Consider the following 23,724-nt stretch of genomic DNA (forward strand, 5'->3'; position numbering starts at 1 on the left):
ATTTTGGTCCGAGAGTCAAGCGAATGCACATTTCCTACATAAAATTGGCCGCTTGTTCTTTTCCATACTCAGAATTTTCCTACATCTAACGGTTCGTAAGAAAAATTTCCACTTGAACGTCTGTATTTGCTGAAAATTTCTTAAAAATTAAAAGTGTATATTTTGTTTAAAATTTTAATTATTTTGATTAAGGGTGACCTGCTGATTAAAAAAATCTAAATATGTGACTAAAAATTATGCACCGTTTTGCCGGAAAATCGAAAAAACTGTAGATTTTTTAATTCGATTTTTCCTCTTTTCCGGCAAACTGGGGTTAAGGGATCAGAAAAAAACGCATGCTTGGAATAAGCTTGACCAAGTGCATGTACCAAAACATTAAACAAAATTTTTTTTTTAGAAAATTTGGAAAAATTTTTCCAAGGGGGTACCCTTGGATTTTTATCAAATTTGGTTAATCGGCTATATTGCCGTCAATTTTGGTCCGAGTGTCAAGCGAATCGACATTTCCTACATAAAATTGGCCGCTAGATCTTCTGCCATAACCAGAATTTTACTACATCTAACGGTTAGTGAGAAAAATTTCCACTTGAATGTCTGTATTTGCTGAAAATTTCGTGAAAATTAAAAGTGTATATTTTGTTTAAAATTTGAATTATTTCGATTAAGAGTGACCAGCTGAATAAAAAAATCTAAACATGTTTCCAGAAATTATGCACTGTTTTGCCGGAAAATCGAAAAAACTGGAGACCATTGGATTTTTATCAAATTTCGTTAATCGGCTATATTGGCGTCAATTTTGGTCCGAGAGTCAAGCGAATGCACATTTCCTACATAAAATTGGCTGCTCGTTCTTCTGCCATACTCAGAATTTTCCTATATCTAACTGTTCGTGAGAGAAATTTCCACTGGGATGTATGTATTCGCTGAAAATTTTGAGAAAATTAAAAGTGTATATTTTGTTTGAAATTTTAATTATTTCTATTATGGGTGACTTGATGATTAAAAAAATCTAAACACGTTGCCAGAAATTATGCACCGTTTTGCCGGAAAATCGAAAAAACTGTAGACCGTTGGATTTTTATCAAATTTCGTGAATCGGCTATATTGGCGTCAATTTTGGTCCGAGAGTCAAGCGAATGCACATTTCCTACATAAAATTGGCCGCTTGTTCTTTTGCCGTACTCAGAATTTTCCTACATCTAACGGTTCGTGAGAAAAATTTCCACTTGAACGTCTGTATTTGCTGAAAATTTCGTAAAAATTAAAAGTGTATATTTTGTTTAAAATTTTAATTATTTTGATTAAGGGTGACCTGCTGATTAAAAAAATCTAAACATGTGACTATAAATTATGCACCGTTTTGCCGGAAAATCGAAAAAACTGTAGATTTTTTAATTCGATTTTTCCTCTTTTCCGGCAAACTGGGGTTAAGGGATCAGAAAAAAACACATGCTTGGAATAATCTGGACCAAGTGCATGTACCAAAACATTAAACAAAATTTTTTTTTTAGAAAATTTGGAAAATTTTTTCCAAGGGGGTACCTTTGGATTTTTATCAAATTTGGTTAATCGGCTATATTGCCGTCAATTTTGGTCCGAGTGTCAAGCGAATCGACATTTCCTACATAAAATTGGCCGCTAGATCTTCTGCCATAGCCAGAATTTTCCTACATCTAACGGTTCGTGAGAAAAATTTTCACGTGAACGTCTGTATTTGCTGAAAATTTCGTAAAAATTAAAAGTGTATATTTTGTTTAAAGTTTTAATTATTTTGATTAAGGGTGACCTGCTGATTAAAAAAATATAAACATGTGACTAAAAATTATGCACCGTTTTGCCGGAAAATCGAAAAAACTGTAGATTTTTTAATTCGATTTTTCCTCTTTTCCGGCAAACTGGGGTTAAGGGATCAGAAAAAAACGCATGCTTGGAATAAGCTTGACCAAGTGCATGTACCAAAACATTAAACAAAATTTTTTTTTTAGAAAATTTGGAAAAATTTTTCCAAGGGGGTACCCTTGGATTTTTATCAAATTTGGTTAATCGGCTATATTGCCGTCAATTTTGGTCCGAGTGTCAAGCGAATCGACATTTCCTACATAAAATTGGCCGCTAGATCTTCTGCCATAACCAGAATTTTACTACATCTAACGGTTAGTGAGAAAAATTTCCACTTGAATGTCTGTATTTGCTGAAAATTTCGTGAAAATTAAAAGTGTATATTTTGTTTAAAATTTGAATTATTTCGATTAAGAGTGACCAGCTGAATAAAAAAATCTAAACATGTTTCCAGAAATTATGCACTGTTTTGCCGGAAAATCGAAAAAACTGGAGACCATTGGATTTTTATCAAATTTCGTTAATCGGCTATATTGGCGTCAATTTTGGTCCGAGAGTCAAGCGAATGCACATTTCCTACATAAAATTGGCTGCTCGTTCTTCTGCCATACTCAGAATTTTCCTATATCTAACTGTTCGTGAGAGAAATTTCCACTGGGATGTATGTATTCGCTGAAAATTTTGAGAAAATTAAAAGTGTATATTTTGTTTGAAATTTTAATTATTTCTATTATGGGTGACTTGATGATTAAAAAAATCTAAACACGTTGCCAGAAATTATGCACCGTTTTGCCGGAAAATCGAAAAAACTGTAGACCGTTGGATTTTTATCAAATTTCGTGAATCGGCTATATTGGCGTCAATTTTGGTCCGAGAGTCAAGCGAATGCACATTTCCTACATAAAATTGGCCGCTTGTTCTTTTGCCGTACTCAGAATTTTCCTACATCTAACGGTTCGTGAGAAAAATTTCCACTTGAACGTCTGTATTTGCTGAAAATTTCGTAAAAATTAAAAGTGTATATTTTGTTTAAAGTTTTAATTATTTTGATTAAGGGTGACCTGCTGATTAAAAAAATATAAACATGTGACTAAAAATTATGCACCGTTTTGCCGGAAAATCGAAAAAACTGTAGATTTTTTAATTCGATTTTTCCTCTTTTCCGGCAAACTGGGGTTAAGGGATCAGAAAAAAACACATGCTTGGAATAAGCTGGACCAAGTGCATGTACCAAAACATTAAACAAAATTTTTTTTTTAGAAAATTTGGAAAAATTTTTCCAAGGGGGTACCTTTGGATTTTTATCAAATTTGGTTAATCGGCTATATTGCCGTCAATTTTGGTCCGAGTGTCAAGCGAATCGACATTTCCTACATAAAATTGGCCGCTAGATCTTCTGCCATAGCCAGAATTTTCCTACATCTAACGGTTCGTGAGAAAAATTTTCACGTGAACGTCTGTATTTGCTGAAAATTTCGTAAAAATTAAAAGTGTATATTTTGTTTAAAGTTTTAATTATTTTGATTAAGGGTGACCTGCTGATTAAAAAAATATAAACATGTGACTAAAAATTATGCACCGTTTTGCCGGAAAATCGAAAAAACTGTAGATTTTTTAATTCGATTTTTCCTCTTTTCCGGCAAACTGGGGTTAAGGGATCAGAAAAAAACGCATGCTTGGAATAAGCTTGACCAAGTGCATGTACCAAAACATTAAACAAAATTTTTTTTTTAGAAAATTTGGAAAAATTTTTCCAAGGGGATACCCTTGGATTTTTATCAAATTTGGTTAATCGGCTATATTGCCGTCAATTTAGGTCCGAGTGTCAAGCGAATCGACATTTCCTACATAAAATTGGCCGCTAGATCTTCTGCCATAGCCAGAATTTTACTACATCTAACTGTTCGTGAGAAAAATTTCCACTGGGATGTATGTATTCGCTGAAAATTTTGAGAAAATTAAAAGTGTATATTTTGTTTGAAATTTTAATTATTTCGATTATGGGTGACTTGATGAATAAAAAAATCTAAACACGTTGCCAGAAATTATGCACCGTTTTGCCGAAAAATCGAAAAAACTGTAGACCGTTGGATTTTTATCAAATTTCGTTAATCGGCTATATTGGCGTCAATTTTGGTCCGAGAGTCAAGCGAATGCACATTTCCTACATAAAATTGGCCGCTTGTTCTTTTCCATACTCAGAATTTTCCTACATCTAACGGTTCGTAAGAAAAATTTCCACTTGAACGTCTGTATTTGCTGAAAATTTCTTAAAAATTAAAAGTGTATATTTTGTTTAAAATTTTAATTATTTTGATTAAGGGTGACCTGCTGATTAAAAAAATCTAAATATGTGACTAAAAATTATGCACCGTTTTGCCGGAAAATCGAAAAAACTGTAGATTTTTTAATTCGATTTTTCCTCTTTTCCGGCAAACTGGGGTTAAGGGATCAGAAAAAAACGCATGCTTGGAATAAGCTTGACCAAGTGCATGTACCAAAACATTAAACAAAATTTTTTTTTTAGAAAATTTGGAAAAATTTTTCCAAGGGGGTACCCTTGGATTTTTATCAAATTTGGTTAATCGGCTATATTGCCGTCAATTTTGGTCCGAGTGTCAAGCGAATCGACATTTCCTACATAAAATTGGCCGCTAGATCTTCTGCCATAACCAGAATTTTACTACATCTAACGGTTAGTGAGAAAAATTTCCACTTGAATGTCTGTATTTGCTGAAAATTTCGTGAAAATTAAAAGTGTATATTTTGTTTAAAATTTGAATTATTTCGATTAAGAGTGACCAGCTGAATAAAAAAATCTAAACATGTTTCCAGAAATTATGCACTGTTTTGCCGGAAAATCGAAAAAACTGGAGACCATTGGATTTTTATCAAATTTCGTTAATCGGCTATATTGGCGTCAATTTTGGTCCGAGAGTCAAGCGAATGCACATTTCCTACATAAAATTGGCTGCTCGTTCTTCTGCCATACTCAGAATTTTCCTATATCTAACTGTTCGTGAGAAAAATTTCCACTGGGATGTATGTATTCGCTGAAAATTTTGAGAAAATTAAAAGTGTATATTTTGTTTGAAATTTTAATTATTTCTATTATGGGTGACTTGATGATTAAAAAAATCTAAACACGTTGCCAGAAATTATGCACCGTTTTGCCGGAAAATCGAAAAAACTGTAGACCGTTGGATTTTTATCAAATTTCGTTAATCGGCTATATTGGCGTCAATTTTGGTCCGAGAGTCAAGCGAATGCACATTTCCTACATAAAATTGGCCGCTTGTTCTTTTGCCATACTCAGAATTTTCCTACATCTAACGGTTCGTGAGAAAAATTTCCACTTGAACGTCTGTATTTGCTGAAAATTTCGTAAAAATTAAAAGTGTATATTTTGTTTAAAATTTTAATTATTTTGATTAAGGGTGACCTGCTGATTAAAAAAATCTAAACATGTGACTATAAATTATGCACCGTTTTGCCGGAAAATCGAAAAAACTGTAGATTTTTTAATTCGATTGTTCCTCTTTTCCGGCAAACTGGGGTTAAGGGATCAGAAAAAAACACATGCTTGGAATAATCTGGACCAAGTGCATGTACCAAAACATTAAACAAAATTTTTTTTTTAGAAAATTTGGAAAATTTTTTCCAAGGGGGTACCTTTGGATTTTTATCAAATTTGGTTAATCGGCTATATTGCCGTCAATTTTGGTCCGAGTGTCAAGCGAATCGACATTTCCTACATAAAATTGGCCGCTAGATCTTCTGCCATAGCCAGAATTTTCCTACATCTAACGGTTCGTGAGAAAAATTTTCACGTGAACGTCTGTATTTGCTGAAAATTTCGTAAAAATTAAAAGTGTATATTTTGTTTAAAGTTTTAATTATTTTGATTAAGGGTGACCTGCTGATTAAAAAAATATAAACATGTGACTAAAAATTATGCACCGTTTTGCCGGAAAATCGAAAAAACTGTAGATTTTTTAATTCGATTTTTCCTCTTTTCCGGCAAACTGGGGTTAAGGGATCAGAAAAAAACACATGCTTGGAATAAGCTGGACCAAGTGCATGTACCAAAACATTAAACAAAATTTTTTTTTTAGAAAATTTGAAAAAAATTTTCCAAGGGGGTACCCTTGGATTTTTATCAAATTTGGTTAATCGGCTATATTGCCGTCAATTTTGGTCCGAGTGTCAAGCGAATCGACATTTCCTACATAAAATTGGCCGCTAGATCTTCTGCCATAGCCAGAATTTTACTACATCTAACGGTTCGTGAGAAAAATTTCCACTTGAATGTCTGTATTTGCTGAAAATTTCGTGAAAATTAAAAGTGTATATTTTGTTTAAAATTTGAATTATTTCGATTAAGAGTGACCAGCTGAATAAAAAAATCTAAACATGTTTCCAGAAATTATGCACTGTTTTGCCGGAAAATCGAAAAAACTGGAGACCATTGGATTTTTATCAAATTTCGTTAATCGGCTATATTGGCGTCAATTTTGGTCCGAGAGTCAAGCGAATGCACATTTCCTACATAAAATTGGCTGCTCGTTCTTCTGCCATACTCAGAATTTTCCTATATCTAACTGTTCGTGAGAGAAATTTCCACTGGGATGTATGTATTCGCTGAAAATTTTGAGAAAATTAAAAGTGTATATTTTGTTTGAAATTTTAATTATTTCTATTATGGGTGACTTGATGATTAAAAAAATCTAAACACGTTGCCAGAAATTATGCACCGTTTTGCCGGAAAATCGAAAAAACTGTAGACCGTTGGATTTTTATCAAATTTCGTGAATCGGCTATATTGGCGTCAATTTTGGTCCGAGAGTCAAGCGAATGCACATTTCCTACATAAAATTGGCCGCTTGTTCTTTTGCCGTACTCAGAATTTTCCTACATCTAACGGTTCGTGAGAAAAATTTCCACTTGAACGTCTGTATTTGCTGAAAATTTCGTAAAAATTAAAAGTGTATATTTTGTTTAAAATTTTAATTATTTTGATTAAGGGTGACCTGCTGATTAAAAAAATCTAAACATGTGACTATAAATTATGCACCGTTTTGCCGGAAAATCGAAAAAACTGTAGATTTTTTAATTCGATTTTTCCTCTTTTCCGGCAAACTGGGGTTAAGGGATCAGAAAAAAACTCATGCTTGGAATAAGCTGGACCAAGTGCATGTACCAAAACATTAAACAAAATTTTTTTTTTAGAAAATTTGGAAAAATTTTTCCAAGGGGGTACCCTTGGATTTTTATCAAATTTGGTTAATCGGCTATATTGCCGTCAATTTTGGTCCGAGTGTGAAGCGAATCAACATTTCCTACATAAAATTGGCCGCTTGATCTTCTGCCATAGCCAGAATTTTACTACATCTAACGGTTCGTGAGAAAATTTCCACTGCGATGTATGTATTCGCTGAAAATTTTGAGAAAATTAAAAGTGTATATTTTGTTTGAAATTTTAATTATTTCGATTATGGGTGACTTGATGATTAAAAAAATCTAAACACGTTGCCAGAAATTATGCACCGTTTTGCCGGAAAATCGAAAAAACTGTAGACCGTTGGATTTTTATCAAATTTCGTTAATCGGCTATATTGGCGTTAATTTTGGTCCGAGAGTCAAGCGAATGCACATTTCCTACATAAAATTGGCCGCTTGTTCTTCTGCCATACTCAGAATTTTCCTACATATAACGGTTCGTGAGAAAAATTTCCACTTGGATGTCTGTATTTGCTGAAAATTTCGTAAAAATTAAAAGTGTATATTTTGTTTAAAATTTTAATTATTTTGATTAAGGGTGACCTGCTGATGAAAAAAATCTAAACATGTGACTAAAAATTATGCACCTTTTTGCCGGAAAATCGAAAAAACTGTAGAGTTTTTAATTCGATTTTTCCTCTTTTCCGGCAAACTGGGGTTAAGGGATCAGAAAAAAACACATGCTTGGAATAAGCTGGACCAAGTGCATGTACAAAAACATTAAACAAAATTTTTTTTTTAGAAAATTTGGAAAATTTTTTCCAAGGGGGTACCCTTGGATTTTTATCAAATTTGGTTAATCGGCTATATTGCCGTCAATTTTTGTCCGAGTGTTAAGCGAATCGACATTTCCTACATAAAATTGGCCGCTTGTTCTTCTGCCATACTCATAATTTTCCTACATCTAACGGTTCGTGAGAAAAATTTCCACTTGGATGTCTGTATTTGCTGAAAATTTCGTAAAAATTAAAAGTGTATATTTTGTTTAAAATTTTAATTATTTTGATGAAGGGTGACTTGCTGTTTAAAAAGAAATCAACATGTGGCTAGAAATTATGCACATAGATGATAATAATACTTTTCTGCACATAGATTCTTTTTGTGCTACTTTAAATCGTCGGCATTGAGGAAAGCTTTGAGAGGTTTATGTAATTTGTTTAATGTTGTATGTTGTTTAGGGCAACTAGGGATAGGTTAAGACTAAGTATTAAGCCTTGTGGTGTATTGTTCTCTGCAGTATAAAAATCGGAATAATCTTTATTAACTCTTACTTTGAAAGAAAAGTCTTTTAATAAATTTTCGATATAGGCTAAGCAGTGTCCTCTAAGACTAGTTTCGTGCAAGTTTTTCCAAGGGGGTACCCTTGGATTTTTATCAAATTTGGTTAATCGGCTATATTGCCGTCAATTTTGGTCCGAGTGTCAAGCGAATCGACATTTCCTACATAAAATTGGCCGCTAGATCTTCTGCCATAGCCAGAATTTTACTACATCTAACGGTTCGTGAGAAAAATTTCCACTTGAATGTCTGTATTTGCTGAAAATTTCGTGAAAATTAAAAGTGTATATTATAAGCCGTGTCCTCTAAGACTAGTTTCGTGCAAGTTTTTAATGATATTAAATCTCCAACACATATTGAAGGCTTTCTTTAGATCGGAGAAAATAGCTATGCACATTTGATTCATTGCTAACGCTTCTTGGACATCACTGTGTAAGTCTACGATATCGTCAATTGCTGACCGCTAACGTCTGAAGCCACTTCACAATTGTTGTACTGTACTTTTGATTGATGTACGTAAAACAACTTAAGAATGATACTATTCACCGCAGATTCTCGACAATAAATTTTAAATTGTTGCTCACTTTCCCATTTTTGTGATTTGACATTACAGCTTTATACAGCTTATTAACTTTTAAAAACGATCATCATATAAACTCTTTGTGATATAAATTTTATTATTTTTCCAATTAGCCTAAACCAATTGGGTAAATTACTTTTATTTGATGTCAAACGTTTTTGTGGCGCATATCACAATATTATATTAATTTCCAATTTGATTATTAATAACAGTAAAACAATAAATATTTTAATGTTTTTTAAATTAATGTTTACATTTACATTGCAATAAATATCCTTGATATTTGCTTTATATTTATACAAACATCGGACAATTACATAATAATAGAATTTGTTTTTTGCGAGGGCACAATGAATGTTTTATTTGGTTATTGGGAATTGCTTGCAATAGAAGCGAATCCGATGTGATAGTTTTAATTTTCGAATTTGTAAAATGTTTTTCAAAAAATGCAGATAAATTGTTTATTGTATTTTTTCATTGTATATTGCGTATTGTATGAGAAAATTAATATCTTTACTATTTTAATTCCTATATAAATCAGTGGTTCACGAAGGGTGGATCACGACTCCCAGGCTTCTTTATAAAAGAAAAGCTTATAAGACCGATAGGAATTCTGTGCAAATCCCTACATTAACGCTTAACTAAGGTGCAAATATATTATACAAATAAGGTACTTTCTGTCAGACTGCTATACAGGGTGAGTCATGAGGAACTTCACATACTTCTACCATATGTAGAGTCCCTCAGGGAGCATATCATGTGGCCACTAAAAAATGTCAACTCCTCTTCTTTATTAACTAACAGGGTGATTTGTGTAATTGACCATTTATTTCATTTTACTGTATGATGTTGTATGATGTTGATTTTTTTAATTTTTGCATGATACAGTACACTACTATCAATCATTCGACTGGTATTAGCTAAACTAAAAAATTCCAGGACTGGCTTTGGAAAAACTAATTTAGGGATTCGTATTAAATATTACACCCTGTATATATTTTTTTTTACAATGCAATAAGTTATTTTCAAACTATATAAATAGCCAATGAAAACGACATATGCGACAATGTTGTCGCACTTTTATTCAATTTTTAGTGAACGATCAAATCTTACCAAAAATAGAACAACCATAATGAAGTATCAAATTATAAGGTAATTAATTTAAACAAATGTTATAAATTTCAAACATTTTAATTGAAATGATAAACTGAGTCACTGCACAACAAAAAACAGTAACTACTAACAATAACGAAGAACAATTTAAAAAAAAAAAACTAAAAATATGTACATAGTTATGATAAACCCATAAATTAGAACTGGAAAAGATACAATAATGGTAACAAAATAAAAATAATTCAAAATAGATTTTCGAAATGGAACCCTGCAGCCTGTACACATTTTTGTTGCCGAATTGTTAATTGACGTATTGAATTACGGATACTCTTGGGATCGTTTCTAATAGTATTACAACAATGTATAATTCTATCAATTAATTGTTGTCGGTTATTAATATTCACTGCGTAAACTAGTTGCTTTAATCGTCCCCAAATATGGTAATCAACGGGATTGAAATCAGGGGATCTTGAAGGCCAAGGTCCAAAGGTATACGAGTTGATTAAAGTACATAAGCCTTTATTTGTTAAGTATTCAATTGCTCGTATTATAAGAAGTTTTGGACAAAAGTTATTACGACTACTGGTTTCAGCTTCAATTCAAAATTTTCTTGACGTAAGAAATCTCATATTTAAATAAAATAACTTTATGGAATTATTTGACATATTTTTTTTTTATTTTTTCGTGTACCCTATTTTAAAACATATTAACCCAATTTTTTCCTTTATTTCACAGCTTCTCTTGAACCTTAAAGAGATAAATATCAAGCTTAATACACCACAAAGACGCCACGCCACATCCTTGACACTCTCTAAAACGAAAGATAAGACAAATTAATTAGTTTGTTAATCAGGAGAGCCGCAGCGGTTACCACAGAATCACATCAGAACTGTTATGTTTACGTTCCGGTGATTAGGCGAACGCAAACTAATATGTGGAAGCCGAGGTGTACTCTCACAACATTATCGGAGCATATAGTCGTACATAAGAGTAAATATGTCTTTAGGACTTTTTAGTGTATACCTTTATCCAGTAAGGAGCGATTTACGAGGAGTAATTTGTATTATTCTCTTATCTTTTAAGGCGATCAAATCTTTATTATGGAAAATTTTTCGGATTATCACGCTTATCAGATTGTTGTGTTGAAATAAGCTCTGAGTTTTTGTGTGGTTTTAACTTTTGTGTTTCATGTTGATTTGAAGCTAAAGAAAATTGCTATCTACTGCACTTAATGCTTTAACAGTTAAATAAAACTATGGTTCAATTTTTATTGGTGAAAGTTTCAATTTATCTCACTTTTGGAAATGAGTTTCCTTAAATTGCCAAAATGGATAACGAGGATGATCCCCTGGTTATGTGTGATTATATTTGGAACAAATTAGCTAAGGAATATGCTGAACTTACATCTACAGAGGCTGGTGCTGTTTTTTTAAGGAAGAGGAACCCTCTTATTACCTATCGGTGCAATTGTTGCCTATCTACAAATCTATACCTTAATTCGCAAACTGGCCAACTCCATTTAAACAAAATTTTCAGGAGAGACATAAAGCATTATAATATTTTTGAAGTTATACTTCTATACGCGCGTTCGACGTTGGAAATCGGCAAAATCATTACATACGTAAGATATAGGTAAGAGAGAGACAGAAGATATATTTTCTCTGTTTTTCTCTCTCGAGAATAAAAATGTTCCCTCTGTAAATATAGCTATTATTTATTAATATTATTATTATTTTTCAATTCTGTTCACATTTGTCTTGAGCCTCGTTAGGCATGTTAAATTATAAATTAAAACTTGTAAATATCTCAAGAAAATTCAGATGTGTACTTATATACACAACAAAGAACAATTAAATTTTGTATCTGTCAATTTCAGACAAATTGATAGTTGTATCACGAAACAATATTTTTATTTTATAAATATTATTATAATGGTGAATTAAACATATGCGTAAGTACGTTATGTATATTGTCATTTTTAAATACTTATGAATATTGCATTTCATCTTTATCTTCATCAAATGGATTACTTGTAATATTTGTTTTTAATTTTTCACTGGTATTCGTTTCTGTAGTTTGAACTTTTCAAATATATTATTTACTGATGGAAAAAGTCCAGAATTGATCAAATTATGTTTTTAGATCATTTTCAGACATTATATTGCACTGGATAACACTATTCCTTTTTTTTACAATTATATCGAGGCTTCATAATTTTTTTTTTGTTTTTTTTATATCTTTTCTCCACTTTACACCAATTTTGTATTTTCCGCAATATTCTTTACCCGTTTTTCTATTCTTTTTATTTCTTTGACTAACCCATTGGTCTTTCTTCACTTGGCACCGTTTCTTTCCTTTGATAACAGGTTCATCACATTCAGAATCAGATTCACTGTAATCAACTAGTTTTTTCATTAATTCAGGATAGGCAGTTGGGATTTTAGGTATAGGTGCAGGAGCCGTTAGCTCTTCTTCTCGCATATCAATGAATAAATCACCATTTAATATTAATAAGGTATCATTTTTATTTAATGCTACGTAATTGTTTCAATAGGATTAACTGTATTTTCGGTGTTCGCGTCAAATAATGATTGACTGTAATTTTCATTATTGAGTGAGTAAACCTCTTCAAGTATAACATTATCAACTGTCTGCATATTATTATGGACACAAATTTGACTATCAAATATAAAACTGTCGTTAAAGTATTCCGCGGTAAACATATTTTCTATACGAGGTTGTTCGTTGTCAGTAAAATCTCTGTCGCTATTGACAAAAAAAAAATAGAGAAAGTAGATTGAGAAGCTAAGCTACCATGCTTTGTTATGCTATCCAGTCTTGCGACAATGAAGACTCTGTGGTAATGTTAGTGAAATCTCGCTTCTGTTCATTTTGAGAACTCATTTGCAATATTTTTTGAGTGCGTACTTTCAACATCTAAAAAATTCCAAAAATAACCATCACCACACCATAAATTCAAATAACATTGGATTACTCACATGACTAGTGTGAAAATTAACGAACGAAACGAATGAACGACCGAACAAACGAACGAAAGCAAACCAGCCAACTCATAGCGAATATTAAATCTTTAAAAACGGTAGGTGAGCAATTCTAATTACTAAATAAATAAATATTCATACCTTGTATTATTCTCCAACTGTTTGTCAATATTTTCTTTCCTTATGTTGTGTTTTAACAATATTTCTGTCATAAATTGAGGTACGATACCAGTACGTAGTTGAAACGCTGAATAAAACGGCCGACAGGTGAGTGAGCTGTCAAAATCATAACGTTTCGAAGAAAACGGAGGTGGCTGATTTTTGAATACCGATTGACATAGAAACTATTGATTGTATTGGAGTTGTTGTTTTTGCAAATCATGCGGAATTATAATTGTAAACCAACTGCGTTCAAAAACTATTTTTGATGAAACGTGGAGTTGGTCGGTTTGTAAATTAAGGTATCGAAATGCTAATGTGGAACATATTATTGATAATTTATTTAAGAAATAATTTTTGTCATGTCGAAAGCTAAAGTTAATTCTTCTAGTAAAGGTGATAAGTAGACTTCGGCAAATATGCATATTGCATATTTTGCATATTGTGCATATTTTATGCAAATATTTCATATTTTGGCATATTTGTATAAAAGTTTGCATAAAGTGCATAAAAGTTCAGATTTTTATACTGTATTTGAAAATTTTTAAACATACCAATTTATTTCAATTCTTGTATAAAATTTTGTAGTCATTTTAATCAAGAAATGATCTAAGTACGTAATCTCTACAGGTACAAAACATTTACAATTTCAAAGAAGATCAATTTAAGTAGCCCTCAACATTTTTAGAAAGTCTCGGTCACTGAGGCATTCAGTTATTGGATAATCGCTAAGGGTTCGCTCATTTGCATTTTATGATCTAATCCCCAAATCTATCTACAATTTATTGTATCTTAACAGCAGGTAAACGGCTAATAGTTTTGTTCCTAATTTAGGGATTTTCCAAAATCTCCCAGTTTATTGAATTAGGTACCTAAACATTTCTAATTTGATGCTCAGATTTGTAAATCATTTTTGTTTTGATATTCAAAGCGTAAACACTCGTTGTGCGTAACAAAAAGGAAGATTGTGATTTTATAATGCCTAAAACAACCAGTGCTTCAACTTGGATTAAACCTTATAAAGAGCTGTCTATGGATATGGGAAAAATCTACTGTTCAGTCTGTGGCAAAATTGTAAGTATCTAATATTTTCTATTAAATATCTAATATTTCATACATACAGGGTGTTTCAAAATGACACTTACAACGTTTGACTGTAGATACTTCTCGAAAAATTGAACAAAACGATATAGTTAATGAGGGGTCAAACTTATTTACTTTTCGAGATACAGGGTGTTAAAATTAAAAAAAATTAAATTCTTTTAGTTAATAACAACAATAACTTTAAAACCAATAAACGTATTTACTTGAAATTTAGTACTCGTAGGTTGTTTTTAAATGAAAAATAGCTTCCTTTAGTGAGAAAAAATTGTCCATGGTACAATACAATGGTGTGTATTTAGAAAAATTTTTCACCTTTACTTTTTTTTATGAAGTCAGCTATTCTAAAACACAATTATTTTTATTGTAATTGAATTAACAAAAAAAAACTTTTGTTGAATTTTAAAATAAGTTATATGATGTACTAATGGTTAGTAACAAAAACTACTTTGTGGATTAATACTGCATTTAAAACACTTAGCGAGTGTTTTTTTTTCCAAACCAGTTATTTGATTAACCAAAATCACCTTGTATATTTTTATATTTTAAAGGTTGGGTTAAAATAAAGGTTTTTATTTTTATTTATAGATATCATGTGAGAAGAAATTTCAGATAGACCAACATGTGAGAACTGCTTCACACATTGCAAAAAAAGGAAAAATAGGAGGAAAACATCAAACTTCAATGGCTAAATGTTTCCAATCTACTTCAAAAAAATTAGATGAGCAAGAAACTTTTAATCAAGACTTGTGTCGCGCATTAGTGTCTGCAAACATACCGCTTTCAAAATTAGCAAATGTAAATTTTAGTTCGTTTCTAAAAAAATATTAAAAACTTAATGTTCCAAGTGATCGGTCTCTAAGAAGAAATAATGTGAACGGGCTATACTCGTCGGTGTTAATTAATATTAAGGAAGAAATTGCAGATAATTATTTTTACATATCTGTAGACGAAACCACTGATTCCTCAGGAAAGTATATTGCTCATTTATTGATTGGTGTTCTTAAAGAAGATACCTAGTGATAAGTATTGCTTCTCATCGTCATTCTTGTTGTGGTGTTCATTTAGAAAAATTGAACAGTTTTGAAATTAAGTGTACTTCAGTAGGTCATAATGTGATTATATTATCGGTGGCCACCGCTGTAGAGACACTTAAATTTTAATAAAAACATTCTTGTATATTTTATCAACGATTTTGTTGAGCTTTTCCGAATTTAAGACAGTTAGTTATGTAAAAACAATATTACAATTTTATACATATACTACGAGAATATTTGGTCGTCAATAATGTGCTATAAATTGCTTTATTGACTCTTTTAATTGATTCGTTCTTTATATTTCCAAGGTCTGCTTTTACAAACCGGAAAACGTCGGATACCGCTACAAGTATGCCGAACCAGCGTCCGACCTGAACTATTCACCCCATTACCACTGGGAATTGCTGGAATGGACAGAATGCGACGCAAAATGCGGCGGTGGAATTCAGCTCTCCAAGTTCGACTGCATCGAAGAAAAAGCCGGGAAAGTGAGTACGAATTTTTGCGCCGGAGAACAGAAACCCGAGGCTTTGACTAAGAAATGCAACGAACAACCGTGTAAGACAAAGTGAGTATGTAATAGGTTTGTATCTTGTAGTTTTCGTAGTAGTTTTTAGGTAATCATCTAATAGAGCAAATAACAAGGTTAATGCATGAGACTACACGGTGGGTACAATAAAATTATTTTTAAAATATTAAAAAGAAACAATATTAATAATGATAATGTTTATTTAATTTCCATTATAAAATATAAAACAATGTAGGTACAACAGTTATACAGTGTGTAAAAGCCAAATGGAATAAATTCATTATTTAGGTTACTGTACATATTTATAAAAAATCCCGAAACACGTCAAATTTAAATTATAACTTGACATTCTTTAACGTGAAAATGCAACCCCTACCTTCAACCCCCTTAGAATGACAGGTACAACCCCCAATTTTTAAAATAGGAAGTATAGGCTTGTGATATATCGTTTGAAAGGTCTTTTCATTCTCCATTCAAAAATGTTGTCGCATTCAAGTTTATTAAGATTAATTAAGATAAAATAAATTAAAATCATGTGGTTACCGAAATTGGCTACAATACAATCAAAAACTAAAATGTAATGCAAAACGTAATAAAATGTAGAACACGAAAAAGAACTATGAATGTTAATATAGTAGGTGTTCAAAATGTTCACCGCGAACGTCTTGGCAACATCCTAATCTCAAATAAAACTGTCTTCTAACATTATTTAACATAACAGGCGTGATCGACCTAATCGCAAGCGTTATTCATTCTTTTAAGTCATTTAAATCAGAAGGTTTATTTTTGTACACATGGCTCTTCACATATCCCCATAAAATGAAATCTAATATTGTAAGATCAGGTGATCGCGCTGGCCATTCAATCGATCCTCGCCTCCCTATCCACCGATTGGGAAATATTGTATCGAGGTACTGCCGGACATTTAAAAAATATAAAAACATAAAAGTTGGTAATGTGGTGGTGCTGGCCATCCTGCTGAAACCATATCGTATTCTCTGGAACTTGAGGGTTTTCTGGATCAGGATATAAATTTGCCGAGATTTTTTTAGCATTATTTTCAAAAACCTCCTTTGTAGTATTTCGAGTTTATTCAAATAAGAAGCATATGTTCCACCCAAATATATAACAAAAATTGTAATTCCAATTACATTGATTATTGATACAGTGCCAGTTGGCTAATTGGTTTCAAAATAATCTTAAATAGCATTCAATAAAAAACTCAAAATGGAGTTAATTGTACAATCATAACTAATTTGTATTCTTTTTTCTTCTGACAAAATCCAACAACTGATGGATGGCTCGCAATGTGCCAACAAATTTAGGATCAAATTAATGTTTCAACAACTGTGTTTTGTGCAAATTCTTTACAGGTAATACCCAACAAGTTAATCTAAAAATAATTTTACCGCTAGCCGTAGGGTTATGGGTTCAACAATGAACCATCCAAAATTTAAAATTGTCTAGATCAGTCTTCTTTTAACCTAGAAACACGAAATTGTACGAGTATCAAAAACACATATTTGTAATCCATTACACATAATTTGATTATCAATAAAGATGAATGTTTTTGAGTTAATATGGTTTTTTTCTTTTAAGTGTCTTTGGTTCATTGTGTCCCACGGGTGGTACACAATGAACTAGTGCTGCGTAGGGATGGCGGTTTTTGACAAAACACCGGTTTTCGGTTATACCGGTTTTTTTTGCTTACGGTTTAACCTGGTTATAACCGGCCAACAAAAACCGGTTTTTTGAAAAACCGGTTTTCGGTTTTTTTAATCCAATAGGTTACAAGTTTGCACTTTCAGTTTGCTTCTGTATTTATAAAATAAAATAAAATTTAAATTATGGTTTTGTTTGGAATAATTAATTGAGAATAATAATTATGACTGGGATCCAAAATAATACCTAATCTAATCCAAATCACCGTAAAAACCTAATAACCGGTTTTTACTTTAAAAATAAAAAACCGGTTATAACCGGGACAAAAAAACAACCGATAAAACCGGTTATTGCGAAGTAAAAAAACCGGTTTACGGTTAAAACCGGTAGGTTTTTCCCATCCCTAGTGCTGCGTACACATTGAACCAAACTACTTTATTTTAAACATAGCTAATAAAAATTAGGTTTACAAAAACTATAGTAAGATTTCAAATTTTTATTGTTTAAAAGCACAAGAATAGTTAAAAAGAACAATAAAACTGAAGATAGATATAATTCCTATCTGACATTTAATAAAGAAAAAGACACTATAAACGCAAAACAGCATTTTGTCGTTTTGTGCTGCCACATAGTTTTGGTCTCGGTAAAATATATTTCACATCTTTCTTATTGACGAAAGCTATATCAGGAACATTGGGCATAACAAACTGCTCACTATATTTATCCTTAAATCCTAAAAATGATATGCAATATTCCCCATCTTGTTCTATCTGTAATATTTTCCCCACAAAAGATACCACTGACTTTGGTGGATGAAATTCCACGAGGACATAATCTTCTACGTTAGGGTCAAAACATTGGGTACTAAACAAATTTGAATTTAAAATAGAAAGATTTTGTTTATACTCTCCACTATCACTGTCACCCTCAAGGAAAATATCTATTTCATCCTCCTCTAAATCTGTATTATCGTCATTAACAAATTGGACTCTCTTCTTAGCTTGTCTATTTTTATTTATTAGCTTCTTTCTTTTAGCTTGTTTTTTTAGGTGTATCTGTGGCAATGATAGTTTTTTAACTTTTTCTGTTCTATCTATTATTTTAACGAGGCTGGGCTTTCAAGCCCAGCTGCAGAACTGTCATTTTCATTTGGGACAGTGATTTCATCATTATGTTCACCTCCTTGAAGATCTCTTGTATTATTAGAACTTTCATCATTTAGACATGATCTGTTTGTTACCTCACTTGGCAAAAAGTCCTCGTCTGTAAAGATATCCCGATCAAAGGGATATATACCCTTGCATTTTTTGAAAGCATAGGCTATATTTGTAGGAGTCATAGAATATGACTGTATGGCACTGTTATAATACGTCTTGAATGGCGCATATAAACCAGCGTCAAGTGGCTGTAATTTAGCCGATTTAGATAATCAACAAAAATACATTCAATGTTTTTAAAATGATTTGCGAAAACTGCAGAAATGTCCCTATTAATCGCTATCAGAACTATTCCAAGTCGTTCACATAAACTGGTTAAGCTTGATCTATTACAGCGGTATATATTATACTGTGAGATGTCTAGTTTATTACAGTCTATACTATCACATAATGAAGTTTCATTAAATGTCAGTATATCATAATTATTCGCTGTAACTGATTCAGAGAGGATATTTAGTTTTTTCCGTAGTCCTCTAACATTGAACAACATTTCTATTTTACTTCCACATAAATGCTTTTTAAAATATAGACCTTACCCATCTTTAAATGTCAAACAGCAAATTTTACTTCATTAGGCACGCTGACTATGCTAGTACCGACCGGTAGAAAACATTGGACTTACCAGACTATTGTTAATTTATTTTTTCACACGCATTTTAAACACATTTTCTAAACAACATTGCCTAGGTGGAAAGTTGGAAAATGGAGCCAGTGCAAAGCGTGCAAAAACATAACTGGACTGCGAACTAGAGAAATACAATGTGCCAGAGAAAGTCCCAAACAAGGCGCAGAAGATATATTGGTCGAAGAATCCAATTGCGAAGGTATCAGACCTGCCACTAGCGAGTTGTGTGACTCTCCTGTAAAATGTAAGGCCAGGCAAGCTGAATGGGCTCCGGAGGAGATGTTGAGAGATGTTTGGGTGCAAGTCAATAGAATCAAAAGAAGGAATAGCAGGAGAGATCTGGTAAAGTATATTTTTTTTCTCTTTCTCTCTCTCCAATGGCGCTACAGCACAAATCGGCCTCCAAACTATGCTTCCAACCTTGTCGGTCCCGCGCCGATCTTCTCCAGGTTCTCACGCCCAGCAAATTTTGCGCGTCCGCTGCCACTTCATCCTCCCATCTTTTCCGTGGCCTTCCTTTTGGTCTTGCGCCCTGCATTTTACTATCTAGGGCTCTTTTCGGCAATCTTTCTGTCTCCATTCTTACTACATGACCAGCACAGCGAAGTCTCTGAAGTTTAACGAATTCTGAGATCGGTGTCTCTTTAAACGGTTGGTGGAGTTCATGGTTATGGATCTCCATATTCCGTTTTCGTTAATAGATCCAAATATCTTTCTTGGGACTTTTCTTTCGAAGACTTCCAGTTTTCTTTTTGTCACTTCTGTCATCACCCATGTCTCGCATGCATAACATACTATTGGTATGATAATAGTTTTGTAGACCCTGATTTTCGATCTCCAGTGTGTGTTTTTGGAGCGGAACACATGATCGAGTGACAAATAAGCTTTGTTTCTCTTTACTATTCTTCTTTGGATTTCTGGTTCTTCCATCCGTTCCATCCGTGTTTAATGCAACTCGTAAATATGTGAAACTTTCTACCGTTTCCACATCATCCCCTAATTCAACTGTGCGTCTGTTTCCCCTAGCTCTTGCCTGTGTTAACTTTTTTCAGTGAGCTCATTTTGGACTCTGACAGTTACTATTGACGAATCCATTGTTGTTTTTACCAGTCGTATGTATTTTTGGGGGATATTAAAGCCCTGCAATATTTGATATACTTTGTTCCAATTAATTGAGTTGTAGGCTTGTTTGAAATCTATGAATATGTTATAGACGTCAATGTCGTATTCCCACGATTTGTTTAAAATTTGTTTTACTGTGAATAGTTGGTCAGTTGTAGATCTTCCTTGTCGGAAACCGGTTTGATATTCCCCGACAATAGTTTTCAGTTAGTTGTTGGAGTCGTTTTTTGGTATGAAAGTAAAAATTTTGTACGCCGTGCACAAGAGGATTATGCCGCGATAATTTTCGCATTTCAGTTTATCCCCTTTTTTATAGATTGGGCATATAATCCTGGTTTCCCAATCATTAGAGATCTTTTCATCATTCCAAATCTTGTTCATGAGCATATGCATTTGTCCTACTAGGTGATCGCCACCTAATTTATATAGCTCAGGGGGGACGTTGTCAATACCTGGAGTCTTATTGTTCTTTTGTGCTCGTATTGCCTGTTTTACCTCTTCCATCGTTGGAGGTTCTATATTTTCGGTGTCTCCCTCATTGTGATGCATGACCATATGCTCTTCATTTTCTGGTGTCCCTAAAAAAGTTTGGAGATAGGTTTTCCAGACTGATTTTATTTCTTTTGGATCACTGGTTATTTGCCCTTCTTGATTTCTGCATAAATTTGTTCGTGGTTTGTATCCTTCTCTTAAATTGCGTAGATATCTGTACGCCTGTCTTGTATTGTTGCTTTGAAGATTTTCTTCTATTTTCTGTATATTACCGTTTTCGTATCTTCTTTTCTCTGTTCGGCATATTTTATCATCCCTTTGTCTTGCATCTTGGTAACTTGCCCTCCTTTCTCTGGTTCTTCTTTCCATATATTTCTTGTGTTCTTTCCATTTCCTTTTTGTATTTTTTTTTGTTTTTCTTGCCTATGATTTTTCTTGTTGCGTCAATAACTTTTGTTTTGATTTCTTCCCAATTTTCTTCGGTGCCTAGACTGCCTGTGGCTGTCAGTGTTTGTGTTATTTCTCTCTCATAGTTCTGTTTGACATCTTGTTGTTTCAATATTTATATATCTAGCTGTTCTGTTCTTTGGTCCTGTCTTCCCCCTCCTGTTTCTCTGAATTCTGCATATGTATTTCTTATGTCACTAAATGGTTTTCTGTGTAGTTTTTTTATTTATAGTTTCTTTATGTTTTCAATAGCACCTCCAAATACTTTGAGTTGTTAATTTTTAACAATATGTTTTACATGACGTGGAAAGGACTCTACTCACAATTTTTATGATAACTAAGTCTTAAATAATGTTATGCTTCTGCGACCGATTTAAAAGTTTACAATAATTTATAGCTCTATGATAAACTCACATCGGCAACCATTTCGTCATTTGAATAGGATCTGTGTTAAAACAATTAATGTGGGCTTTAAAGTTTTATACAATTATTGTTTTATAAATTTATCTTAAATTCAGCTTAAAATATTTGTAAAAATTATTTATTCTGTGTTTATCTTAGTACTCCACTCTCCACAGCCGAAAATGCCACTGAACATCAAAAAATTCTACAAATAAGTTGAATTTTCGATTCGAAGCATTAAATTTCAATTTAAGTTTTGGCAACAAATAAACTTTAACATTACAAAAGAGCTAAAACGTTTAAAACTCCTGTTTTCGATTGTACAAGCACACTTTTTAAAACCACACAACTTCAGCTACTAATTGTGACGTGAGATAGTTTGTGATGTGAAAGTTTAAATTTAGCGATAATTATTTCATACAACGTCTACAATATTGTATTCCTTCAAAAATATATTTATGATTTTAGGACCTGGACAACTTAGTAGATGTCATAAACCTAAATGGCAAAGACAATTGTGGAATTACTAACGGAACTACAAAAGCCCCAAAATAACTTTCAGCGTTGGCGAAATTATCAAAGACCGAATTCCTCAAACGGAGATTAAACTTCTAAAGGTACCATTGAAACATTCCATGATACACTAAACATTTCTGACAGTGCTTTTGAATCCATGGGTGACACCGTTGGAGATCAACTGGACACCGGAAACGTTGTCGTAGTAACAGGTCAGGAAGCCGCAGAGGAATTAAAAGAATTGGGACAGAATAGTTTGGAAAGACAGGAATCGTTGTCTTCGACAGTTGAAATAAATGTTACGACGAAAGGAAGAACAGAAAAGGGAGAAACTACAACTATTAGTTCAAAAAAGAAGGTTGCTTCGAAAAACAAAGCAAAACATGAGGACAAAAGAAAAGCAAATAAAAATAATTAAACCATTCAAGCTAAATATAAAAAATGAAAGGCAATGGAGAATATTATGAGTTATTGTAAACTAATAATATTGTAACCAGGGCTTAGTTGAAAATAATTATGTGGAAAATATTTATTAGTTTATAGGAGTTTGTATACATATATACGTTTATAATACATATATATTATATATATTATTTATGGTAATAAAGTCTGTTTTTGACAATTAAAACATTTTTTTTACGAGTAAACATACAGCTAAGAAGAAGAAACAACATAAGAACCATATAGAAGTAGAAGAAATAGTACAAGGAGGATATAAAGATTTCTATTCCAAAGTTTTGATATGTAAATAATTAGAGAGCTGGTTAAACAAACTCTCAGTTTAAGTAACTTTAGCAAACAATACATTGCAATACAGGTTTATAGACTATATCGTCGGTATACTGTGAAAACCAGATAAATGACAAATTTTAAAATATTGAGTTAAGTATCCCAAAATTCTCAGCTTTTTCCGCTCTACATACAGGTAAAACCCAATAAATGATACGACTTACCATTCAGCAGATAATTTGTGTAATAAACAAATAAGTTACACCTAATCAACTTTTCATTTTCAAATAAAACAATATATCGCTACTTACTTCCATAAAATTAAAGTTCTGTTGCATGTAAAACAAAGTAAGCCCACATATTATTATGCCGGACAACAATATATTTCTACTACTGCAAACCATATTCAGTAAAAAGGTGATAAGTGTCATTAATACATTTTACGTGTATGATTTATTAAAATTTCTCTTTCATATCGACTAGTAAAAACCTTTAAGTACACTTACTTCATTCTACCTGAAAACGGGTTGAGTTAAAATTTAGAAATGGTTACTAAGCTAAACCCATAAATGATCTTTATAACACATACACAGA

The 23,724-nt window shown here is 32.3% G+C and overlaps 1 protein-coding gene across 1 annotated transcript in view; it reads left to right on the forward strand.

Moving 5' to 3' along the window:
• LOC140444186 (A disintegrin and metalloproteinase with thrombospondin motifs 12-like) overlaps window positions 1-22,680 on the forward strand; it is a 141,553-nt gene extending 118,873 nt beyond the window's left edge. The window contains exons 15-17 of the mRNA XM_072535912.1: window positions 15,698-15,957; window positions 19,485-19,764; window positions 22,354-22,680. Coding sequence (XP_072392013.1) covers window positions 15,698-15,957; window positions 19,485-19,764; window positions 22,354-22,440 — 627 coding nt within the window. The 3' untranslated portion in view covers window positions 22,441-22,680. The remainder of the gene's footprint in view (window positions 1-15,697; window positions 15,958-19,484; window positions 19,765-22,353) is intronic.
• Window positions 22,681-23,724: the final 1,044 nt, after the last annotated feature.

The sequence above is a fragment of the Diabrotica undecimpunctata genome, chromosome 6 (genome assembly GCF_040954645.1).
Source record: "Diabrotica undecimpunctata isolate CICGRU chromosome 6, icDiaUnde3, whole genome shotgun sequence".
Taxonomy (NCBI): Eukaryota; Metazoa; Arthropoda; class Insecta; order Coleoptera; family Chrysomelidae; genus Diabrotica; species Diabrotica undecimpunctata.